Source organism: Candoia aspera, chromosome 6 (genome assembly GCF_035149785.1).
Source record: "Candoia aspera isolate rCanAsp1 chromosome 6, rCanAsp1.hap2, whole genome shotgun sequence".
Lineage (NCBI taxonomy): Eukaryota > Metazoa > Chordata > Lepidosauria > Squamata > Boidae > Candoia > Candoia aspera.
Genome location: NC_086158.1, coordinates 17,418,363 through 17,438,391, shown reverse-complemented (window position 1 = coordinate 17,438,391; position 20,029 = coordinate 17,418,363). Strand labels below are relative to the sequence as shown.

The following is a 20,029-nucleotide window of genomic DNA, read 5'->3' as shown; positions in this document are numbered from 1 at the left end:
ATTAGAAACATCGGAGGTAAATTCCAGGCAAAAATGGGTATGATCAAAAACAAAGATGGCAAGGACCTAACAGAAGAAGAAGAGATCAAGAAAAGGTGGCAAGAATATATGGAAAATCTGTATAGGATAATAATATTGGGGATAGCTTTGACGGTGTGGTCAGTGAGCTAGAGCCAGACATCCTGAAGAGTGAGGTTGAGTGGGCCTTAAGAAGCATTGCTAATAACAAGGCAGCAGGAGACGACGGCGTCCCAGCTGAACTGTTCAAAATCTTGCAAGATGATGCTGTCAAGCTAATGCATGCTATATGCCAGCAAATTTGGAAAACACAAGAATGGCCATCAGATTGGAAAAAATGAACTTATATCCCCATATCAAAAAAGGGAAACACTAAAGAATGCTCAAACTATCGAACAGTGACACTTATTTCATGTGCCAGTAAGGTAATGCTCAAGATCCTGCAAGGTAGACTCCAACAATTCATGGAGCGAGAATTGCCAGATGCACAAGCTGGGTTTAGAAAAGGCAGAGGAACTAGGGACCAAATCGCCAATATCTGCTGGATAATGGAAAAAGCCAGGGAGTTTCAGAAAAACATCTATTTCTGTTTGATTGACTATTCTAAAGCCTTTGACTGTGTGGACCATAACAAATTGTGGCAAGTTCTTAGCGGTATGGAGATACCAAGTTATCTTGTATGCCTCCTGAAGAATCTGTATAACGACCAAGTAGCAACAGTAAGAACAGACCACAGAACAATGGACTGGTTTAAGATTGGGATAGGAGTGTGGCAGGGTTGTATACTCTCACTCTACCTATTCAACTTGTATGCAGAACACATCATGCTACATGCTGGGCTTGAGGAATCCAAGGCCGGGGTTAAAATTGCTGGAAGAAACATTAACAATCTCAGATATGCAGATGACACCACTCTGATGGCTGAAAGCAAGGAGGAATTGAGGAGCCTCATGTCGGAGGTGAAAGAAGAAAGTGCAAAAGTGGATTGCAGTTAAACCTAAAAAAAAAAAAGATTATGGCAACCAGTTTGATTGATAACTGGCAAATAGAAGGAGAAAATGTAGAGGCAGTGACAGACTGTATTTCTAGGCGCAAAGATTACTGCAGTTGCTGACTGCAGCCAGGAAATCAGAAGATATTTAATTCTTGGGAGGAGAGCAATGACAAATCTTGATAAAATAGTTAAGAGCAGAGACATCACACTGACAATAAAGGTCCACATAGTTAAAGCAATGGTGTTCCCCATAGTAACATATGGCTGCGAGAGCTGGACCATAAGGAAGGCTGAGAGAAGGAAGATAGATGCTTTGGAACTGTGGTGTTGGAGGAAAATTCTGAGAGTGCCTTGGACTGCAAGAAGATCAAACCAGTCCATCCTCCAGGAAATAAAGCCAGACTGCTCACTTGAGGGAATGATATTAAAGGCAAAACTGAAATACTTTGGCCACATCATGAGAAGACAGGACACCCTGGAGAAGGTGCTGATGCTAGGGAGAGTGGAGGTCAAAAGGAAGAGGGGCCGACCAAGGGCAAGGTGGATGGATGATATTCTAGAGGTGACGGACTTGTCCTTGGGGGAGCTGGGGGTGGTGACAACCGACAGGAAGCTCTGGCGTGGGCCGGTCCATGAAATCACGAAGAGTCGGAAGCGACTGAACGAATAAACAAAAAAATATTGCAATTCACTTTACTTCAGGGCACAGAGACCCCTTGTATATGTCAATCCAGCATGTAAAGAATAGCCTTCCTCAATGGTGTTTGTCAGAAGGGTTAGTCCTACATGTGGAAAATGCAGCAAAATAATCTATAAAGGTATGCTTTTGTACCGAGCCATCTAATTCATGGTATCCTATGTATTCCGTTGCTCTACATGCCATGTCCCCAACTATTTTCTATCATAGCAACAACAGAAAAGAGGATCTTTCCTAAACAATCTCACATTAAAACTTGCTCACCTGAAAAAGTTCTTGCATTTTCATAAAATCATGAATAGTTAGCCTGTTTTCAAGATGTTCCTGTTTTTTTGTGGTCCCACAATCCACAGCCTGTTTCTCTGTGCTGACTCTCATGGCTCTTGTCTTCTCACAGAGTTTGTTATTCATGCTAACCTTTTGTAGAAATTAATACTTAGCTAGTCTGGAGTCTCTGTGCAGCTTTCAGGTCTTTCTGGGATTTTTTCCCCCAAGAATAATTTTGGTTAATCCAGCACAAGTTAAGAAGTCTTGTCTCTAGAAAGTTTTTTAAAACAACAACAAATGGGGTTTTAAAAGGAAAAGAAAACAAATTGAAAGAAATAATTACAGGCTTTTCATTTTTATTTTTTACATCAGAGGTTTACTCTGGAAAACCGTATGTAAACCAGAAAAATAAAATCTTTGTTGAATTCTATGGTGAATAGAATCAACAAATTTATAACAATTTAGTTTCTTTGGAAATGTAATAGTACCTGTTCACAAAGACGAAATCAGTTTTGCTTACCTTGTGATTAACGTGTCATTTATTTTAAAATCCCATTATTTTTTCCAGAGGTGATAGCTTCAGCATTTCATTTGCGTATGTAATTGAAGTTAACGCTACGGACTTTGGTGGGGCTATTTGAAATAGCTGGATTCTCTTTTCTCTGAACTTACAAGTGTTTCTTAGCAACACTTGCACAACATGAGCTAACCAGCTCTCTTCACTGTTCCAGAGAAGGGGGAAAAAAAGATCCTGTTTAGCTCTTCTTAGGAACTTTCACACCAATGCAATCAATTCAGTGTAAAAAAACCCCCCAAATTTAAAAGCAGTTGGCCAGAGTGAAGGGAAGTGTCTGCCTTTTGTGTAATTATTCATGTGCGATGCACTTATAAGCATGCAACTTTCATGATCACCTTGATGCACCTGCTTACAGTACAGCACATCCACAGATCAAGAACATGGATGCAATAAAAACCTTAAGACCATTTTTGCTTTCAGCACTATGGTGGATTTTGCTATCAGAACCAAAAGCTGGGGCTGGGAGAGGTCAGAAACATACACTGCAACTAAATGTAATCAACATTAGAACTGTCTCCAGGAACCACTAAAACTGGACACCAATGATGATCCTTCCAAGCAGTGCAGGACTCTGGAAGAGGAACACCCAGGATTTCATTCAGCAAAAAGAATAAAAGGGCTCCTAAATTATTAAAATTAAAACTCAAAGGGGAAAATATCCCCCCCCCCAAAGACTGGCTCAGCAATTTGCTCTGAAATGTTGTTATTGAAGTAGATAAGCTTCAGAAGACCTTTGGAGACTGCACAAAGGCATGGAGGCATGTATACAGTCCCAGGTGCTCACCTTGATATAAAGGATGTGTGCACTGCAGAATTTAAAGTGGAGTAATGCAACTAAAAAGCACATTCCCCTCTAATATATTGATCAAATCTTAAAGTACCTATGGGCACCACTACTTCAGATTTCTCCTCCTCCCCCAGATGTTGGGCATAATGGACCATCCAAGAACCCTCCTTATCCTGACCATTATGTTTTCTGCATTTTATTTCAGAGCTAGTTAACTGTGCATAGATAATCAAGGACTGGCATTGGCAGATCCAGGTGGATGTAAAATATACCTCTACTAGCAGGAGAGTCTCTTTGCCCTTGTTGAAAAATCTCATGATGGACAATAAAATCCGTAGCTCTGCTCTGGTGTAGCAATCAAAGTACCAGGAGAGCCAATACTTTTTTTTCCCTAAATACAGAAAAACCTAGATGGTTGAGGGTCAAAAAAGAGAAAGATTAACATATGTATGATTTAAACTGAGTCCCTTGTTACAAATATCCTCAGAATGATAATATTAAGACATTTAAGAACAGTAACAAAAAACTGGAAAGTTTATTGTTGTATGAAACTTTATTTTATATTACAACAGTTTGCAAGGATGGAATTCTGCTCTGTCCCTTCTTTCCAACAGTGTGTGCGTGTACTGCCCTTCATACTTTGCTTAGAATAACTGTCCTTATAAAACACTGAAGATCACAATCTAACTATTTAATCTAAAGGAGGTAACATATAAACCTATAATAATTTCCAGGCAGCAGAAACTCAAACAGCAAAAATAAAATTAATTAAAAAGCTGCATTGCACAACTATTCAAAAAACCAGGGAGGATAAAATATTTGTTTAAAGGATAATAAAGGAAGTGCCAGAGAAGGTATTTCAGAGTTGGGGGTGCCCACTGGGAAAGGCCACCCCAGGGCAGCTCCCTAACATACTTCAGTAGTGAAAGAATCCCATAACATCCCTTCAATTTTAAGGTTAAGTGATTCTTCTTCCCTAAAGAGTTCAAACAGAAGGTATCCCTAAGCAGGCGGCTTTAAGCCAACCTGGAAAAAAATGTTTCTGTGGAGTTCAGTAGTAACCAACTGGATTACAGCTCTAAAACATACATAATTATTGATCAAAGGCAAATCTTTCACTGGCTTTTTGATCAAAATGTGGAAACAAAGACAGGAAAGACATGATACTGCATGGCTCTGCTGGGAATGCTCTAGCTAAAGAGTCTTTCTTCATTGAGTTACATAATCAGTTATGGTTGAGGAAAGTTCTCTCATGCATATTTCCCTGACAATAAACAGCACAGATCACAGGGGAATTACTCCGGAATAAACATCAGTTTGGAAGTTAATGAGATGTACTGCTCAAGAAGCACGATTAGCTGAACAGAAATTTTGGCACTTGCAAAAATAAAGACGCTTACACAAAGCCTGAATATGTATAAGGATGCAACAATCTCGCTGCCTTTTGATGGCTACATCTCAAGTTAAACAGAATGCTTTGATCTTATCCTGCATTTTAGACATCCCACATTCTACTAAGAATCATGGGGTCCCTTTGTGGCAGTCACTGTGCTTAGAAACTACCATTAAGGATTAAGCTTTTTTTCTTCTCTCTGAAGTCAAGAGCTGTGGTCAATTTCTCCCCTGTTGCTGAGAGTAATCCAAGGATATATAGATGCTGAGAAAACAAAAATGTCAAAGCTTTACAATGAGTGCCTGTACTGCATCCCCGTGAAGTCAAAAATCCAATCAATTTTGGTAAACGGTAATACAGAAGAAAGCTGGATTTACCTAAAGCTTCCATCTGCTCTGCATTAAAGATCAGCTGTAGCTAACATACAGATGGTGAGGCACTTGGGCCCAGATAGCTAGGTTTACACCCAAAGTGAACAAACTATGGAATAGTTTAGCATGATGAGTTTGAACTTAGCTTACATCAGGCAGCTTCCTGTATTCATTAAAATGGGATTCACTGTACAAATGCAACCGTGCCTGAATAGTTGAATGTAAGTTTAGGCAACTTTGGCCAAATTCTGTTGTAGTGAATCACACATAACCCCTACACGATACAAAGTTTAACACCACAGCCTTTGAGCAAATTTGAATCCATTATTATTATTAATGGACAGTTGTTCAAAATAGTGAAGATGGCAGATGCAGAAGTTTGGTTACTCTTTCAGTCAGACCCTGTAATACCTCCTTTGGCAGAAACAACAGCTTCCGAACATTTTCTGTAGCCAACTAATCTCTGACTGTCAATGAAGAAATCAAAGCTGAAAAGAGGTTGGGCATTTTAGCAAGACTGAAAATAAATATTCAAATTAAATTTCCAAAACAACCATGAAGTACTTGCAGGGAAAAAGGGGGTTTTGGAGTGGCCTTCATAGTCCCCAGATGTGAATATGAATATTATTAATCATCTGTGTGGGAGATCTCAAACATATAGTGCATGCATGAAGATCTAAGAATTTCTGAGCTGGGAAATTTCTGCAAGGGAAAAAAAAAAGGGGTGTGTGTGTCCAAAAATGAGAATAGAAACTCTCTTAGCTACAGGGAATGCTTGGAAGGCATTATTTATATTCAGTAGCTGAAATCGTACTGCTGAATATTGGTCATTGTGCTGCTGAAGTTTAGCATTACAATTTCAGGAGCCCTGAGCATGTTCTCCCTTACCATATACCTATTAACCAATACCCAGATAAGACAAACTAGCATTAGATAAGCAAGAATAGTCAAGAAGACCTCACTTCATACAGATGGTTTACCTAGCATGGTAATGAAATGTCTGAGAGATGAAAATCAAGCTCAGAGAGTACCAAGAACCCAAATGGGTAATTTAAAAAAAAAAATCCACCTTGTCCCTTCTGGTGACCTTACTTACCTACAGAGTGAAATCCTGTCCAGCTGGCAAAAGGAACAAGGTACAACTTCCTACTTGTGGCAAGCTGATTAGCTCTGTATTAGCTTTGAATTAGGGTAGCCACAAGAAAACCAAAATAAGGAGAAACATGATGACGGTTAAATGGCTAACTTAAAGCAGGTATGATCTTATGTAAAGGCTTACATGATGCTGAACATTTTTGCCAGTTACAAAAGAGTTGTATTACCAATGTTTAACTGAGACATTGCCAAAGATCCATCTTATTGTTCTTGCAGAAGTCATAGGAGTGAAAGAAAAAAAAAGTGATGCAAGTGCATGATCACAATATAGATAAGCTGTTCACAAAGAGAGATGTAAAAAGGATTTCCTAGCATAACAGTTCTACAACAAATGAATGGATTTCTGGTGGAAATCAGTTGCCCTACCATGACAGCTGGCAGTAACAATCATTTAGGTTGTTATACTACCATAAAAAAGCATAGATATTAAACCATTTCTTTAAGCATAAATATTAAACAGCACCATTGCACAAATGAGTAGACTTGATCTGTTGCATTGATATAACTGCAATACTTTATTAAATATAATTTCTAGCACAGTGATAGGGTAGCCTGCATGTTATCTTCATCTCTCTTGCCTTCATTGGTTCCCATTATCAAAATTAGATTAAGTTCCTTTGGGCAAACTCCAGTTTTGCTTTTGTTACACTGTCAAACGCTAACGATATTCCCACCAGAATATTTATATTAACAAAAGCAAATTCACAATCTCTGGTGTAGCTAAAATTAGTGCACCAAGGCCATACTACTATAGAGGCTGTGTTGACTCTGAATAGCCCAGGAATACATCTCTTAATCACACCCTTCCAATTCTGAGTAATTTTCTCAGGTTGTATAGGGCACAATAAACAAACCCTGTACCCTGGCACCAGGTATCACATTTACTGACAGTGATGCTGCATGAGTACACATATAAAGGTATCTATCAACTACTGCACACATGCCATCACCCCCGAAAGATGCCCTGCAGTTCACCCCACCTCTAATGATGGGTTCTTTGGTAATATAATAATTTACTCTAAAAATAATTTGGAAAAAAAAAAACAATTTTCAAGTTTTGAGGGAAAGGGTCAGCTTTCTAAGACAGTAGTTAAAGAGTATTTCTGCTCAGGAATCTTTGAAGATGCTGACTAAGATTCTATCTTCTTAAAAGGACATCGTTCTTTGTAAACTCTGAAGACATATGTACATCTCCCCATTGATTTAGCTTCAAGGACACCATCATGGGATAAAATTATACAGATAAACAGATGTAAACTATTTATTGAATATTTGCCACCAATATTGTTAAATACATAATCCTGTTGCAGTTTTTCGCTTTCAAGTTAAAATGTCAGAAACAGAACACCAAATATTTACAGTTCTTATAAGGAATGTTACATAATGACACATTAAGGCGTAAATTCTTTTGGCTTATAATTCTGAAAAGAATGATAATAGCAAAAAAGTGATGCAAAATCTTCATTGTGAGATTATGATTAAGCTATGTTTTTACAAAAATATGGTGTAAGATGGCAATAAATCCCATTCAAAATCCTGCATTAAGTCCCTTCAATTGGGATTGATAATTTACACAGTCAAAACTTTAAAGTTTACATATAAAGGTATCCTATCCATCATTGAAAAGTACAGCTCTCAACATATACAGTTTTTTTTTTTTTCAGGCCACAGTTTTGAAGGTCTGGAGTATCAAGTTAGTTTGATGAATTAGTCGGTTGGCACTTACGAACACATTTATTGCCCTATTGTAAAAAAACAGAAACAAGATATATTTCAGAAACAGGGTACAGATTAGAAAGCCATCACATCAAATACAACGTATTCTTACAATGAAATCCTATACATGTCTATTTGGAAATAATCCCCACCTCTATCCACATAGTTCAAAGGGACTTATGTTAATTTTAATTAAAGGTAAAAGAAATGAAATTTGTTTTCTTCTGGCATCACCCACTACTTCTGGAGTGCAGTACTTAAATTTACAACAGAATATCACAAATTATCATAGTTCTTAAAGGAACTCATTCACAAATTGTATTAGAAGAATCCTTAAATGCAAAGCACGTTCAAACAAAGCAGCCAAGCTCAACAATTTGAAATTCTGATCAAAGATGTTTTAATAATCTAACTCTGAAAATAATTATAGACCTTTTCTCGAAATGAGAAAAGTAGTGAACCCTTTATTAAACCCTAACAGTTAAATCACAGTACAAAACTAAATATAGTTATAGAACAAAGTTACTGAGTTGCAGTCTTTTACTTACTTACCTGAAGACTCTGTGAATTTTATGGGCTTTATTTCTGAATGCAAGTATATGCTATTTGCTTGTAAATCAACAGAGTTCCTGCTAAAGTGATCTGAGTTATGTAAAACAGCTGACATGGATTCCCCCCTCTCTGGTTTATAAAAGCTAGTTATTCCAAAACCTCGCAATCTAGGTTTTTGCAATCCATTCACATTCACCTCTTAAACATTTTCAATGAGGAAACTAGACAAACTAGCATAGGAGCCAACAGATGTGTCTGTCTATCAGAAAATGTAATTCCAGGATCATGAAGGTAAAAAACAGAATCTTGTAGCATAGTGCTAAGTCAGTAGAATCTGTGCAATATTGGCTGAAATGCTCGTGTTTTCTGTACTCTTAGAAGATATCTAGCAGATTTCCATCCTAGCTGAAGCAAGAAGATGCAAGTTTTCTGGGCTAATGGATGCTCTTGACCTATGAGTAACATACAGTTGATGAAAGAAATTATGATTAGTCCATAACTTGCTAATCATTGGCCTCTTCTGTTACTTTAAGAATTATAATTTTATGACAGAGTTTGGTAATTATAACAAATCTGTAATTTTTGTGACAAATGCCTAAAACTTTGAAGGGTTTGAATGGAGACATCTGAGACATCAGCTTGTTCTCTACATTGTCTTTTCAGTCAAAAGAGGCATTAAATACAATTATATTATTATACAGTTGCAAATAAGCTAGGAACCAAAAGGCTTCTCCAAGGAGATAGGACATATTGAATAAGAATAGCTACTTTTTCTCCTGTAGAAAAAAACAATGACAGAAATTTAAATTAAAAGTTGATAAAGAGCATAAAAATAAAACCCAATGACCCACAGGCACAACTCTGAACTAAGCTTTTATATCTAATGTTAGAATGCAATTAATACAATGAAAAGTCAAATGTGGATATTCATTTTAAAATCTACCTGGAAAGAGATCCACATCAGAAAGGAAGGAAGAGTACAATTAACTGAGTACAGCTGGCATCAGGAAATCAAAAGCTCACAACTGAGATTAGCAAAGGATAACTAATAAGAACAAAAAATGGCTTCTTTAGATATGTTCAGAATAAAAGGAAAGAAAAGAATCAGTAGACCAGCTGCTCAGTGAAGGTAAAATGCTGATGAATAACAAAGAGAAGGCAGACCTGCTCAAATCTATTTGGGTTCAGTCTTTTCCAAAAAACCTGTCCTTGACCATTGTTTCTACCTCTTTAGTTTGAATCAATCTAAATCTCCAGAAACAGATGAATTACATCCTGTTTTACTTAGGGGTCTAGATAATTGTCTATTTGAATTTAAGTATGATCTTCGAGAAATCCGGGCAAAAAAGTGAAACACCAGATGACTGCTACTTTCAAAAAGAGGGGAAAGGAAACTCCAGCAACCTACAGAAAAGTCACTCTGATATTGATACCTGCAGAAATCCTAACACAAATCAGAAAGAGGTAAATCTCCTTGAAAAAATGCAGTAATTGTTAGAAACTAGCACATATTTCTCAACAATGAATCTTGCCAGACATTTCTTGTTTAATTGGGTAAGTTCCTTAATAGATTGTTGTAGACATAACGTGACAACAGCAAAGCACTTGATAGACTACCCCATGACATGCTGATTAGCACGCTAGTTAATTATCATAATAATTGAGTAGATATACACCTGAACTGAAAAACATACTCAAATGCTCATCAATGGTTTTGCAACAAATTAGACAGTGGTATCAAGTGGTGTACCATAAGGATCAATCATGGCCCTTAATATTTTCATTAAGGATTTAAATGAAGAGGTAGAAATGCTTATCAAATTTACAGATGATACAAAATTGGGACAGCTAGAACACAGAATTAAAATTCAAAACAATTTTGAAAGGTTGTAGAAAAGGGCAGTATGTAACAGAGTGGAATTTAACAGAGAAAATGCAAAGTTCTTAAATCAGAAAATATGAACAGATACAGGGTAGGGGATACTAGCTTGGTAACAGTACTTGTGAAAAAGATTTTGTGCAATAGTTGTAGCAGAGTATGAGTCAGCAATGTAATGTGGCTATAAAGACAGAAAATGCATTTTTAGACTGCATCAACATTCCAAATCATGGAAAATAATCATTCAACGCTATTCATCTCTGATCAGATTCCACTTTAAGTACTGTGTTAAAAGTGTACTTTTGAAAAGTTGAAACAGCTTCAGAGACAGGTAACAACAATGATCAGGGGATTAGATACTAAGCCCAATGAAAAGAGTTTGAAGGAGAAGATTATTTTTAACATTTCAGCATTCATAGAAGATGACTGAGGAGGGATATGATAGCACCAGAAAGGAGGTCATGTACAATCTGTTATTTCTTATTTGATCTAAGTTACAGAAAGTTAGATTACATATTAAGAACACTTTGACAGTGGAGTCAACTACCTAGAGAGATGGATGACTCCAGGTGGAGGCTAGATAGCCACCCATCTGGGATGCTTTAATTTGCACTCCTGAACTGAACAGAGAGTTGGACTAAATGACCCCTTCCAACTCTATAATTCTATTTAAAACAAAAACAGAAAAGAGAAGTACCTACACAATCTATTTCACTTTCTTTGTTTGTAATTATCCATGGGCAAACGAAGTTAATTCTTTGGATACATTTTTACAAATCAGAATAATGTCTTACTATAAATAAATGGAATAGTGAAAGAAAAATGGAGAGATCTGGAATATTAGGATTGTTCAGCTAGCTACAAGGATCACAAGCAAGGTCAAAGAACAGATGGGATTTTTCCTTCTCACTACACAGAAATAAAATTGCTCTTCAGCTGCTTCTAGTATGGATTTTATTCTGTTGCCTAATAGTTCTTGTTGCATATGCTTCTCTCTTTCATTCACACCCAGAATTTGGGACTATATCCATGTAACTTCCCTGGCAGCATTAGGAGTTTGCTACTGTCTTGTTCCCATTTTTTTCCCCAATTCTAATTTTGCCAACAACCTTGGAGTTCCCAGGTGGTCTCTTATCTATGTACAAACCAGACAAATGTTCTGCCACTACATATACCATGCCAAGGGAGCCCAATATCTTGTTACCAATTGTGGCCCATTAGACGATCCTTGGAAATCTGAAAACTGAACCAAAGCACAAGAGTCTTCCCCTCCAGATTTTTCCTCAACAATTGTTATTCAGAAGCACACAGTGACTCTGTATCTAAACAACAGCCATCATACTTAGAAGCGAGTGATGGTCTTCCCTTTTGTCAGCAGTATCAGATTTTGAAGATAAATTATTTCTCGATTATGGAAATTCAATTTAGCTTATAGCCAGTAGGAGGCAGCACACAGCCAGCTTTGTCTATTCCCACAAGGGCTATACTGCATTACTAGATGGCTAAGAGACCCCCAAAGAATATCAGTCTGGGGCTATAGGTTAGACTGAGTCATTAAAAAGAAATCCCCAGGAGAAGGCAATGGCAAACTCTACATTGTTCCCAAGAAAACCATACAGGCTTGTCAAGAAATATGGAATGCTTTGAGCTAAAAATGAAGGTAATACCACACTTCTTGATGACTTTTTAAAGCCCAGGAAAAGCCACAATTCCTTTAAGGATGTGCCAACAGATGCACGCACACTCACTTTGAAGCACTTTTCCAAGTTTGGATCCAAAGAGTTCTATATTCCTAGACATGTCCATACATTCACCAGAAATCTGTATCAACTAGGGAGTCTTGCCTTTATAGCCACAGAAATTTGTCATTAATTTTGCTATGTATAATCCCTGTTTCTAGACAAGGAAAAATTCCCATTTATTATTTCCCTTCTTTTTTTGGATTGTTAAAAAATCTTTTGTCACAGCAATCATAAATATGAAATAATTGATAGACATGTTAGAGGGCTTGATGCTTTTGTGACTTCTTCCATTTCGAAAATTCCATTTATGTTGTTATGTCAGAGTGAACAATCTGTTACTCTATATCTACATGGGGCCTTCAGTCTAATTTCATGCAGTTTTAGCCTATTTCCAAAACTCTCTATAGAGATTACTTCAGGCCTCTAATAAGTGATACATGTTTTTTCCTTGCAGTCTGTTACTTGGGTGGGGGAGAGAGAGAGATATCAGAGATGATGAAAAAAGGGGCGCTGAAAAGAACAAGAAACAGAGCTTCAGAAACAATGAAAGTCCACACCCACTTTTAGTGCAAGGGGAATGTGACCCCACCCCCAAGATTGGTTTTAGCAGGGATGAACAAAGGAGAGACATCATTATAATTAGAACAATCACTCTGTGGATTCCCAAGAGAAATTAAAAATGAAGTAGACCCATTGATGCCCAAGTTAAAAAAGCAAATTTCACAATCTGGCCATTTTTTTCATACTTTGCTAATCTGGAACTGATGGAGCAATTAAAATATTAGTTTGTGGCAAAATATGTTCTTTGTAGTACGAATTATTAAGAGGAGAAACAAGAAATAGTCACCAAGTCAATTGAAAAAGAAATAAATACTTACTTTCCATCTTTAAAATAAGTTTTCAAAGTGTCACTGAAACTTTTGGAGTATTTTACAAATTCTTTCTTTTGGTGTTCAAGTGCCTGAAAAATGTCATGTGAATAGTAATTTAAATTTTCATTTTTCTCAAACATTATGCTTTAGCCAATTAACACAGAACAAGATGAGAATAGATAAATGCTGGCAGTAAATGCTGGCAGTGGCAAAATTCACCATTTAAAAAGTGAAAAGTTGTTTCTAGGAGTGTTTATTTACAAACACTCCTAGAAATATATACATACATACATACATACATATTAAAAATTATATTAAACCTTAAAAGCAGTCATTACTGATTAAAAATCTACAGACTGAAAAATCAGTATTTATCATCCTGATTGTCTCTTCATTTGCCAGTCTGTATTAGTTGACAAGTGATGTTTACAGTTCATATTATCTAAGCATAAAACTGCAGATACTTGTGATATTTGTAATTAATGATACTTCCGATAGGGCACTATACCCTATATAGTATACACTATACAGTAGAAATTAATTCACATACCCTCCGGTTCTGGTACTGGTATTTCTTGAAGACATTATTTACTGTATCGAGAAGTTCCTTTATTGCACTGGCAATGTCCCTGTTTGATAATGAAAATATAATTGCAACTTTTAAAGGGAAGCTGCAGAATTTTAATCACTTCCAAAATTATGTCTGATATGTATTTGCTAAAAGATTTCCCATCGTAATAGAGTGAGTTTTAGATATGGCACAGCAAGATCAAACAACAAGAACTAATTAAATTATATGGCACTTCAAAATCTAAATTAGGTTTAATGCATTCTTCGTATGTGGAAAACCAGCATCTGAAAATTACACTACATACTCTGAAGCAGCAGGAGCCCTGGCCTACCTTTATAATCAAAAGTCTCTTCCTGGAACAATTCTGAATATGTATGGTCATAACATGAGCAGATTTTTCTGTTATCTTAGACTGAATAAAGATTGCCTTGACCTACTTTGAACTATCTTGAAAGTACTGATCTCACAAACTGAGGCTAAAATCTTGTCCCAACCATCTTTATTTAAATAAAATTTATTTTTATTTAACTAAAGCTAAACTATCTGGAAGAAAACTGTCACAGTAAATATTCCTGAAAGTAATTCAACAGCAATTATCTTTCCTCTTAAGATTAATGGATACAATTTCATCTAGATTTTAAGCTTACAATACCAAACCACCCTGTGTTGGAGTAAGAAAGAGAAATAATTTAAGAGAGAAAAGTCAGTTAATCTATATAGAGGGTACGATTCTCAGGTGTCTACAATTTCAACTTAAAAAAAATGCTATGGAACCCAAGACCCACTGCTAAGTGGGTCTACAGGATTTGGGAAAATCTTATACTATGGTTGGTTGTCTTTTGGGTCTCAAGGGTGTGTCAGTTGTCACCTGCCTGCCTCCTTATTTATTCAACATCCTTCAAGATGGACTGGTAATCAATTTGGGAGATGTCTGTATTAATATCAGTACCTCTGTCTTATGACTGAGGGGAACTTTTGTCCTCTGATTGAAACTAATATTTTCCCAAGGACTTTTTAAACTGGATCAAGGAGATGAATGTCCTAAATCCCCAACTGTACATACATGAGCACTTTGCTCCCATCTGTAACCATCTGCATTTTGTTCCATTATTGGTAATGCAGAAAGTCTCTAAATGTACTATTAAAGGATGAAACGGTCTTTGTAGAAGATGTTTATATGAAAATAACTTTAAGAACAATTAAAGTTTATAGAAATTGACTCTAATCTCAGTAACTAGGTGAGGAGGTTATGTGAGCCCATTAAGTTCAATTGTTTGAATGTATAAACTGTCTTTGGCATGATGTTTTACATTTTTGGTTTAAAAAGTGCTGTTTTTAATTTTTTTGCTAGCTGCCCTGAGTTGCATCATGAGTGGGTGACCATATTAAAAAACAACAACAATAAATAAATAATCCAACAGACAATTAAGCAGTAGTTCTATAGGTCTCAGTTAACTTGCATATCAAGCTTTGCACTGGATTGTTTCTATTACTACACTGCAGAAAAACTTTTAAATCTTATAGCAATGCATATGGAATATGAAAATCCCACTAATGAGCTACTAATAACTGAAATCATTCTAAAACTCTGTATTTTACATGATGACCTTCTACACAGAGTTCCAAAGAAGCAATGAACTCACATGGACATCTCCCTTTTATAAAGTTGGATCCTAAAGAAATGAACTCCAAGAAGAAAGCCTTACTATTACAACTTTAGATAAAACCCATATGTGAGCATGGGTTTATCCAGCATGTCTCTAATCTTCTGGATTGTGGCCATTATCATGGCTTACTAAAATGTCACAGATAAGAAAAAAAACTGAGTTCTTTTTCTAAAAAAACTATAAAGTACACATGTCATTTTATTCTCTAGTAGTCTTACTATCTACCAATCTTGAGCAAAAGAATCAGGAACTTTCTAGTAAAACCAGCCTTATCTTAAACCTACAAATGAAATTAAACTAAAACTAATTACTCAATTTTACACAATTACATACAATGAGCCTCTGCATGGCATAGCTACTTTGAGCATCAGCTTCATGCTTCTTGGCTTTGAAAACTCAGTAAACTGTGGACAGTGGTACAATCCAAAATCTGAAAGGAGACCCACACATCTGTTGTATGGTAATTCTTAATACATTATGTGCACTAACAGATCTATCTATCCAAATTACCAAGAAGCAAATTGGACATTTGCAAAACCTCCATAAGTACTCATTAAGAGAAGTTTAGCGCTGCAGACAGGGAAAAGACTTTAATATAGATGATCTCCCTTTCCAAACCAAAAGGGGGGGGAAGCTCCCAAATAAGGACAGGCAACTTAATATCCACAGCATGTTCAAAATTTCTGAGCAACAGGGAATAAGATCCAAAGGCACTGCAATTGTAGGCAAGAGAAGACTGGAAAATGCAACTTATAAAAGAGGGATTTACTCACTAGTATAACTCATGAGATTTCAGATCTGATGCAGCATTATTGCGCAGGATTATCTTGTTAGAAATAAAAGGATTTAACTACAGAGGACACAGCATAGGGATCACTGACGGGTTTGCTGTACCTATAATATCCACTGTTATTACTACAGCAGCTAAAACCAACCCATAGCATGGCCATTCAACAGTAAGCATGCAATAATTTTGAAGCAAAAACTCAGTGAAACTAAAACAGCAATTTTATAAAATATCAGTAATACTCAGCATTGCAGTACAAGCTGAAAAGATAATTCTACCAAGCTACAGCTAGGTGAAGAAGTCACATTTTAACATAGCTTTTTATTTTGAATAGTATTTACTTGATTGTCTGAAGAAACCTCACTCTGTCATTGATCTCATCCGGAATCTTGCTGAGAATCTGTTTAAGTGCTCGTGCCTTTTCATTGAGGTCTTGGAATTCTGGCTCTGGCCTTTCAATCATATACTCTGGCGGGAGGAGGAAGAAAATATAAATTGATTTCTTTTCTATGTAAGTTATAAATTAAACTTAAAAGGCTTGATAGCATCCTTAACAATGTTAAAATTAAAAAAAGCAACACCAAGAACTGAACTCTAAATTAATCTGAACTCTCAATTTTTAAAAGAAAAGACAATTTATTTTTAATGATGTAGTTCAATTTAATGTCAGCCAAAACTGAACTATTTAAAGTAACCTTCTTAAAGCACAAGTATTACAAGTTCTTCAAGTATATGAGGGTCATTTCAGAGTCATTAAAGCAAATGCATGACATGCATTTAAACCATACCTTTAAATCTACTAAGTTGTATCTAAATAAATACTTTTTTCTTTCCAAAGGCTCCAAGTTCCTTGAAAGTGTAAGGTTTGGATCTTATTTCCAAGTAAAGTAGACTGACTTGAATCTTATTTCCAAGTAAAGTAGACTGGGACTGGGACTATAGGAAATTGACTGGACATACATTTTTTTCCATTCCCAAAAATGTCCTCTACCCAATTTTTTGTATTCCCCTCTTTAACTCTTACCCCATAATCTACTCTATGATCTTTTCTAAAAGTTAGAATGTCATGTCTAGCACAAAGCCACCAAGCTACAAGAATTACTAAAAGAAATATCACCAAGGCTATATAATTTACAATATATAAGGTTAAGTATAAAGACTGAAGTGACAATCTGGAAATTCAGCTGTTTATGAACAAAACAGAAATAAACAATCATTTTTTTAAAATAAACCTTCCAAACCCAATGAGCAAACAGCCATTAACAGGAAATACCTTCTACATCATCAGCTGCCATGCGCAGAAGAGATTCAGTAAAATTAACTTCAATGCTTTTCTTCTCCAAAATTTTTATGATAATATCCTGTGTGAGACCTGGATTTTCCCTTTCTGCCTGTATTCCAAAGAAGAGATTTCAGATTTCTTCTGACATATTGAAAGCGGAGAAAATTTCCAAGAAAGCTACAATATGAATTTTTAAAAGACAACTGAGCAAGACTGGCTAAACATTTGATTTTGCACTGCCCTTTTCTCCTCCAAGGTAAAGGCTATATTTCTTGAACTAAATTGGTATTTTTCACCTGTAATTTGGCCCAATTAGCCTTTTCTTTAATTTATTCGCAGTGCTTATTTCTGTACATCATTCCTTTTTCTTCTATCTTTCACATTAACTGAAATACTGTAAAAAGGGACAGCTTTATACATTTGTCCTTATTCCCTTATGACGTGAGCTACATCAAATTAAGAAAGGCAGGAATCTTCACTGTTTTCACTTGTTTTTCAAGCTACACCAACATTATTTTTAAAAGCTGTCCATAACTAAGATAGATTAGACAGACAGACAGACTGACAGACATTACATTGCCCAAATAAGCTGAAAAACCTAAGTTTTCCTATATTCTATGTTCCTTTTTCAAGGAACATCTCAGCATATTTTTAGAGTACTCACTTTTCAGTTTTAAAAAGAAGATGAATACTAAAATTCAATCACACAACCAGTAACAAGGAACAATGGACTAAGGCTTTAAAACAGAGTCTTTTAAACTTTCTTTAGGAGACAAATTAGAATGATTTTAATTGTTCTCAACAATTACTTTAGGAGACAAATTTATATGATTTTAATTCTTCTTGATTATAAATTAGAGAAACTCTATTTTCAACTAACATGCTTCTGACTTGGCAAAGAATGTCGAGATACTATCTAGCAATATGCAACAACTGCAGGTCAGAGTTAGACTACCTATACCAACAACTGTTAACCCTCCCTGAGTTGGCTGATCACAGGAAACTCAGGTCATCTAATGGAACAAACTAGTTGATGTCTCTTGCATCACTGAAGCATAAGAGAAACAAGATGAGAAGCCTTTAAATGTCCTTCATCTTTTAATACTGAACTTCAAAGCCGCATCACCATCCTCATCATCAAGCTTTTGGCATGTATGTGTTTGAGAGCATTTGTGAAGAAGTTTTGTGATCCCTTCAGCACTATAACTTTTACTGAAGGTGTATGTCCCAGGAAGGGACTTTCCTAGAACTTCACTGCCAAGAGGAGAAGTACCATGAGGATGTCAGGATAGAGGACTTAGGTGAAAAGGAGAATCTCTCTGATGCTTAAAATGCCTTAAGATTAATTTACTGTATCTTTCTGTTACCTGATCTTAATTTAAAATGAACATGCATACCAAGTGTTAGGCCTTTTAACATGAATTTTCAATGAAACACTTTAGTGAAATGTTACATTGATGTTGTTGTTATTAGATGTTAACTTACGTATTGCCACATGTTATACCCATTTAAGTTTCATAAACATAAATGAACCATAACCAATGAGTTAATATTATAACTGCAGTATATTCTTTAAATTTAATTTTAAACCATAGTATTATCCACTCTGAGTATAATCTACTTCTGGAAAATAAGGTATACAAATAAATTGACTGACTAAACACTTGTTAATTAGAGCAGACAAACAGTAATGCTATTTCAAGTTAGGATTAGTAACTAAATCTACTTTGCAGAGTTTTACACTTAATATTTTAATATATTAATATTTTAGTGTTATATAATTACATACATTATTCTCACCTTAATAAAAGCTGCTCTCAATGTTTGAGCTGCTGATAGATTTACTCGTTCTAACTGCAAGTAATAGGAATAAACAATTATACCAAAGTAAACAAGAGATTAAAATACATTTTATTTATTTTACTTATCAGATTTGTCACCGCCCAGCTCCTCCCACCGGAGGGACTCTAGGCAGTTTACAACAAAATAAAAAAACAATAAATATATAATAAAATTTCAGTATAAAAGTGCACTATAAAACAATTACACATAGCTACTAAATATAAATAAAGTCCAGAAGGCTGTGATCTCATTCAGTCCTTGCGTAGAAGGGGCACTTCAAGGCGCTAGCCAACCCCAAGTATGACTATTCTCCTCCCTGCCCCAAGCCCAGTGGCAGAGCCGAGTCTTCAAATTGGAAGGCCAGGAGTGATGGGGTTAACCTCACCTCCGAGGGCAAGATGCTCCAGAGGGCGGGTGCTACTGCAGAGAAGGCCCACCTCCTGGACCCCACCAGATGGAATTCTCTTACCAACAGGGTCCACAGCATGCCCCCTCTGCATGATCGGGTGGGACGGGGTGATATAGCGGGGAAGAGGCAGTCCCTCAAGTAGCCTTGTCCCATGGGCTTTAAAGGTGATAACCAACACCCTGAGTTGGACCCGGAAGCAAACTGGCACCCAATGCAGCTCGCGCAGCAAAGGTGTTATGTGCATCCTTCTAGGGGCACCAAAAATAGCCTGCGTGGCTGCATTCTGGACCAGCTGAAGCTTCCAGATACTCTTCAAGGGTAGCCCCATGTAGAGCACATTGCAATAGTCAATATGGGAGATAACAAGGGCATGAGTGACTGTTCGAAGGGCCTCCCAATCCAGAAAAGGGTGCAACTGATGCACAACACAAAGTTGTGCAAAGGCCTATAA

The 20,029-nt window shown here is 36.3% G+C and overlaps 2 protein-coding genes across 3 annotated transcripts in view; both read right to left on the bottom strand.

The window, feature by feature from the left end:
• Window positions 1–2,120, bottom strand: part of WDR49 (WD repeat domain 49) — a 95,769-nt gene extending 93,649 nt beyond the window's left edge. The window contains exon 1 of the mRNA XM_063306815.1: window positions 1,974–2,120. Coding sequence (XP_063162885.1) covers window positions 1,974–2,120 — 147 coding nt within the window. The remainder of the gene's footprint in view (window positions 1–1,973) is intronic.
• Window positions 2,121–6,750: 4,630 nt separating this feature from the next.
• Window positions 6,751–20,029, bottom strand: part of PDCD10 (programmed cell death 10) — a 34,043-nt gene continuing 20,764 nt past the window's right edge. For both annotated transcript variants that reach the window (XM_063306483.1, XM_063306482.1), the window contains 6 exons: window positions 19,128–19,181; window positions 17,319–17,436; window positions 16,387–16,513; window positions 13,571–13,649; window positions 13,027–13,109; window positions 6,751–8,001 (listed from right to left, as the gene is read on the bottom strand). In XM_063306483.1, the coding sequence (XP_063162553.1) occupies window positions 7,920–8,001; window positions 13,027–13,109; window positions 13,571–13,649; window positions 16,387–16,513; window positions 17,319–17,436; window positions 19,128–19,181 (543 nt within the window). In that variant the 3' untranslated portion in view covers window positions 6,751–7,919. The remainder of the gene's footprint in view (window positions 8,002–13,026; window positions 13,110–13,570; window positions 13,650–16,386; window positions 16,514–17,318; window positions 17,437–19,127; window positions 19,182–20,029) is intronic.